The sequence below is a fragment of the Notothenia rossii genome (genome assembly GCF_949606895.1).
Source record: "Notothenia rossii genome assembly, chromosome: 1".
Classification (NCBI taxonomy): Eukaryota; Metazoa; Chordata; class Actinopteri; order Perciformes; family Nototheniidae; genus Notothenia; species Notothenia rossii.
In genome coordinates, this window is record NC_136912.1 from 70906474 (window position 1) to 70912901 (window position 6428).

The 6428-nt window shown below is 38.1% G+C and overlaps 1 protein-coding gene across 2 annotated transcripts; it reads right to left on the reverse strand.

The window, feature by feature from the left end:
• Positions 1-2495: 2495 nt before the first annotated feature.
• On the reverse strand, positions 2496-4332 carry LOC307014086 (G2/M phase-specific E3 ubiquitin-protein ligase-like; the record flags this gene model as incomplete). Of its 2 annotated transcripts, XM_079641796.1 has the most annotated exons (4): positions 4265-4332; positions 3311-3483; positions 2808-3022; positions 2496-2731 (listed from the first exon to the last, which is right to left on the reverse strand). In XM_079641796.1, the coding sequence occupies exons 1-4, from the start codon at positions 4304-4306 to the stop codon at positions 2496-2498; spliced, it is 666 nt and encodes a 221-aa protein (XP_079497922.1). In that variant the 5' UTR covers positions 4307-4332. The 2 variants fall into 2 exon arrangements, 1 of the variants encoding a protein (XP_079497922.1); XR_013801146.1 differs by lacking the exons at positions 2496-2731; positions 4265-4332 and adding an exon at positions 3907-4059 and having other exon boundaries at positions 3008-3022.
• Positions 4333-6428: the final 2096 nt, after the last annotated feature.

Consider the following 6428-nt stretch of genomic DNA (forward strand, 5'->3'; position numbering starts at 1 on the left):
GTCTGAGCATTTAATGTATTCATCGCTATTGGGATGTTAAGAGCATTCCATGGAATATTACAAAAAGTGTTTCTGAAGTGAATTATACGGTGGCTGGGAAGTGCAATGGACAATTACAAAGTGTAAAACACTTTAACAAAGCTTGAGACAAATTTACATTTTATAAAATAAAATTACATTAGCAAAAACACTTTTACCAAGGGAAAAAAACTTTAACATTAACAAAAACAAATTAACAAAATGCAAAACACTTTTACCATAACTGAAACACTTTAACATTTCCCGAAACACTTTAACATTTCCCGAAACACATTAACATTTGACGAAACACTTTTACAAACCAGAATCAAAGCGGAAAGGGAATGTCCATCATACCGGAAGTGACGTGACGTGACGTGATTGGCTAAAATGTAAGTTTGTTTTGGCGGAAAGACCGAGTGTGTTTACATTCGGTAGACATGTTTTGACCGTTTTGTAGAAACAACCTGGGACAAGTGACACCGTTTTGCTCATCTTGTGGACAATCTCTGGAGTGTTTAAAGGACACGGACCAGACAGAAGGACCAGATATCTTGCATCATTGCGTGAAATATTTTAATGAAGGTCACTCGTATGCTGTAATCGTGGACATGTTGTCTACCTTTCACGGTGTAAAAATCAGTTTGCGGACTCTTAAAAGCAAACTGAATCAAGCCGGGTTTTACCGCAGAAAGGGTTATTCCTCTCAAATCGCTGTAATTAACGCCATCAGGTTGGCGGAGAACGGAATTATGGCTGCAATTCAGTGTACCCTACGTCACCATCACCATGAGCTACTACTCTGGAGCGTCCAGCCACATGTATGGCACATCCATGACTAATCAGCGTATTGAGTCCGGGTGGTCCATATTAAGAAAGGGAAGGTAAGTGTTTATCATTATTATCTATTACTTGCCAACACTGTCAGACAAACAACATTTGCTTGGCTAAAGTGTATCAGTTTTTATTATAATAGATATAATATATAGCCTGTAGTCTATGACCCAGACTATACAAGGCCTTTCTTTAGAACTTATTTTTGGCAGAAATAAAGTTACAAACTGTGAACATCTAAGCGTGGGTTTTGGATTGAACAGCGGCCCCTGAGGGGACCTAGGCACTATAGGTTGTGAAGCAAATAAATGATTAAATAGACACTCAATGATTTGTTGTTGATTTTACTGGTAACCTTTTAATGTAATTTGTAGAATTGTTATATATTGCTTAATAATTCACTTGAAAATATATCAATTTCTATAGGTCTCAGTTCTGGATGGAGCTATTTGCAGACCTCCGAGATGCTGGATACTTCAACGGGAGTCACGAGCATCAGTGACTTCTGAGATTCTGCTTCGTTGATGTTATTCAGAAGGACTTGGACGAGTGTGTGAGACTGTGGAACAGTCACAGGATTCGCCCTTCCAGAACAGCATCATGTCCAGGAGGAGTGCCCAATGAACTGTACTACTTGCCACACAGGTAATACATTGGTGATGGATTGATACTTCTTTGTGTTTTTATCTTAAATGTAAATTAATACTATTATGTCTTCTATTTAACATAGATTTGGCTCCAGGGACTGTGGATTTGAGATTGAACAGGCAGGATTGGATGCTGTTCCTGAGACAAGCCTGTCTATAGCTCCATGTGGGGACCAAAACATGCAGGAGTACTTGGAATTGCTATGGAGCGCAATGACCTACAGAATCCAGAGAACTGGGAGACTGCATCAGAACTGTACATGAAAGAATATGCTCAGTTATAAAGTAATCGACAAGGTATTCAGAAGTACAGTAGCACTGTTTCACCACTCCAAATCAGATTTCAGGGCTCAACAATGCTTGGTTTCATGGTTTGTCAGACTGCATTTACTCTTTCCCCTGTGATGTATCCAAACGATTATGGTACCTGTTCATCTGAAGACTGGTCCTATTTAGAAAAAAAGATATTCCCATACATTTTTAAATAAAAACAGCATTTTGAAATGAACATGGTTTCCAGCCAATCACCATATTTATTTCAATGTCATTTATACAGCACCAAATCACAGCTCATAACATAAATATCTTAATCATTATAAAATGTAACTGGAATAACAATAAACAACGCTCCAATTTGCAAGCACAAACAAGGTTATGTTGTGTGCGTAATTGTGTGCAGAAAGAACATTTCTGTATAAGTCTTATTTCAACCATGTGGACTCACTGGAAACCTGAGAATGAATGACTGATTTACAACAAAGAAGCTATGGGTGGCAATGTGAAATAAGTATAGCAAAGTTCAGAGTATTTATACAAATTGTATAGATATAGAATAATACTTAGATTTTTTCCCAAACTAAATGGACAACATGAGCTGTGAGAAAATAAAAACACGTTCACATCTAACAACGACTATATGAACAACCTTCATAGAGTGTTTACTCTATGAACAACCTTCATAGAGTCTGTACTCTATGGGTCATCCAGTGACATGACTTAAAAACAGCCAAATCCTGGAGAATGTTGCATTCCAAAGTCCATTTTGGACTTAAACACATTGTATGCGTCAAGGAGTGGTAGTTTCAATGTGTTGGAACATGTGTTTGCCATTGGGAATGGAGAGTCATCAAGGAACTCTATTCCTGGCGATGGTTCAAATCCAGATGGGGGAAGTGAAGTCAGCCCAGTCGCAAACATCAAAACATCCTCCAAAGACACAGCAGTCTTGCTTTCTGCAAAGAAAACATGTTCAGATACATTTTGGCAATGTGTTTCCTGAAAGAGTTATAAAAACAGCGAATTACAAACCTTCACAATCGAGGAGATAGTCTGCCCAGTAGCCCAAAGTTTGACTTTCCCTAAGCCTCCTGTTACTCCCTGGTGGACTGAGGTCAGGCTTGAAGAGTTGCTCAAGTTCCAGAGCAGTAAGTCGCTTTTCAGAGTGGCACAGGACCGGGGCCAGCAGAGTAGGGTGTTGCTGTAGTGCGTTTAAAAACTGAAGGGCTGAAAGACCCTCCTTGAATCTGAAGAGTGAACGAAACAAATGTTTCATCACAAAGTCACATTTAAATAACCTTATACCTAAAACAAGGGGGGGTGGCATGAGCACTTAAAGATTGGCACAAGACAGGCAGGGAAAGGAGAGACGGACGTCCCATATCAGTTATACTACACAGGCACACATTTTGACACTGACTAATTGCTAACAGATAAACATAGAATAAACCAAAGAGGGGGACCATGAGGCATTTTAAACAAAACATTCTTACATACATTTAAAAAAAATCACATGAATACAAATATGATCTTACCTGTCAATTACAGATGAGTTTCGGCCAATAATGTACCACTGGAGGTAGTCTGACACAAAATCTTTCTTTCCTTCAACAGAAGCCACATGTCTCAGACAACCTGCTGTCTGTAACATTGTGCTGTGTCTCATGGTCATTTCTCGCAAGGCATCCACTGAGGCAGCATTCTCAATCTGAAGATTATAAAATGGACATAAACAATCCAGTCAATAACTGCATGTACTGTATATTCTTGCCATTTTTGTTCCATTGCAAGATTTATATTATATTACTATTACTACTATCCTTGTGCAATATATACCTGGCTGCTAAATCCTCTATTACAGGATGTGTTTTTTGTAAATTGTGTTTGTGTATCTTTAATAGTTTTTAATCATTCTTCTTACGTAACATTAAGCTGTCTTTGGCTCTATTCTGCTACAACAATGTAAATGTCCCCTCTGTGGGACTAATAAGGGTATTCTGATTCTGATCACAAAACAAAAAATGAAGCCAATTCGGTGTATGTGATAAAGGTAAAGTAAAGATGTCTCAAAACACTGCAGGAACTACATAATATTCCACCCTACCACACTGTTGCTGTATGCAATTCTCACCTCTTGTAAAGCTTTCCCTACTTCTTCATCAGTTATTAAATCAACTGTTGCTTTGAATGAAGGCTGGCCTGCAAGATAATGTACAAGATCTTCTGACAGGAAATGTGGCCCTGGACCTCCATGCACAACTGACACTGCAATCAACTTTCCTGCCAAGTAGTATTCATCCTCCCTAACAGGTGTGAATAAATGTATTCATATTGCAAAATTAAAACATTATTTATTATATACTTTAATGTACTGTAATGAAACTCAAAGTTTTGGAAAAATTGTTCAAGCAACAAATCATATGTCATGTGATATATATGGTTAATGATCATTAACAATTGTATTAGTACACTTCTAACCGTATGCATACCATTTGCATTGTAGACCAAGAAGCGGCGTCCGTCTGGTCCATCAAAAATTGGCCGGTCTTTCAGAATCTTCATCAGTAGATAGAACAACTCTCTCCTGGAACCACCTGAGTCAATTCCTTCTTGGAAAACACCAGTATCATCAGTGAATTTAACCAGCATGTCACAGTTTTCTGAATACGATGTACGCTTGAAACCTCTGACTGCTCCATCCCAAACATTAGCCCTTGAAACGTTGAACCGGCTGACTCTTCTTGCAAAAACAGTTTAAAAAAAATAATTTTTGTATCATAAATATTGTACAGAGAAAAAAAATGTAATGCCAATGTAATAGCTGTCCGTTTACATTTCAGTGTCCAATAAACTCGTCATGTTGACTGCAACCAGCTCTTCGTCCTCTTCTTCAACACATGGTGCATACAGGTCTGTGTATGTACTGTTAGGAAATGATCATTCTCATGTTAAAACATCTTACAAACAAAAATGTCTTTCTCGTGTAAGTGAGTCACTAACATTTGTACTTGCCTGTAGCAAGTAGTCTTGTCTGTATTTGTTTTGGGTGGACCCATATCCTCAGTATCAGATATTACTATCTGAAATACAAATACAAATGTCTGTAACAAAACAACACTGAACGTTAGAAACATCAGGCTTCCACAATCTGCCTCAATACCTGTCCAGGCTGAGTTGTGGATGAATGTCCAAGTGCCTTCCTGAAACATGATAAAATTGATAAAATTATTAACTTCATGATACAGGGTATAGTTGAGTTTTAAGTAACAGTTAGAGGTAGGGGGAACCATAAGATTTATAAATAACAGATTATTTTTGTTTTAAATTAGATTAAACATGACATGTATGGTATTTTTGTATCCATGTTCACCAGAGAAAATGCTGTGGCCTATTCTTATCATCCACTTAAAGATCATCCCCTGTAGTAAAAGCAAAACGTTCAACACATTATTATGTATGCTGCAGTAGAGGATGTTAACATGTACAAATATTGAATAATAACATCCACAAACCTCCTCTAAAATGTTTCTCAAGGCAAATGAAAAGAGTGATCCTGGCATATGCCTTTCCTAAGTCCTTTTTATATTCTGCCAATGTGAATGGCTTTTCTGAACCAGGCACATTGACAACCTCTGAGCAGTCTGGATACAAAAGGACGTACGGTCCTTCATCCATGTCCTTGTTAAAGGCTTTCATTTTCTGGACAGCTCGTTCCAGTATAGCACGTGCTGCTACCTCCGGGTCTGTAAACAACGGGAGTGCTTCCCTCTCCGAGGCTTTAAATCAACTCCTTGTGACGACATCATTCCTATGTTTATCTAGTAAAATAGCAGAGATATAAGTAATGACACACACAGAGACACTGAGATTTCTATGAAACAGTTAATGCAGCTTGCCTGGACTCGTCTCTTTTCTTGTTTAAGTCTTCCTTTCCCACAGTTAAAAGACTGTTTCTCTCTTAACTTTGAGTTTCTGTACTCCATGAAAAGTTTATAGGATCGGCCTGGTTGTTCTGCTGGTATGAATAGTTCCAATAAAAATATAAAAATTAGCAGCTCCAACAATCAGCAATAGCAAGTCTGCATTAAGGTTTACGGAAAGCCTAAAATAAAAACTAGCATATTAGCTAAATGCGTTGCTATTCCGTTAAGACATGGATTGGTATTTGACTGATATGAAACTGTGATTGCACTTTTATTTACTGCATGTCTTACATTAGCATCACAAAGCTAGCGCAATACTACACTTACTTTGTTTAGCATTTTCCGGCTGTTTCGATGTCCCCTGTGCGCTTAGTACACCCGTCTGGTCCGTGTCCTTTAAACACTCCAGAGATCCTCCACACGAAAGGCAAAACCGTGTCACTTGTCCCAGGTTGTTTCCACAAAACGGACAAAACATGTTTACCGAACATAAACACACCATAGACTGTGTATGAAACACACTCGTACCTTCGGTCTTTCCGCCAAAACAAATGTAAATTTGAGCCAATCACGTCACGTCACATCACTTCCGGTACAATGTACATTCCCTTTCCGGTTTGATTCTGGTTTGTAAATGTGTTTCGGGAAATGTTAAAGTGTTTCAGAATGGTAAAAGTGTTTTGCATTTTGTTAATTTGTTTTTGTTAATGTTAAATTGTTTTGTCCTTGG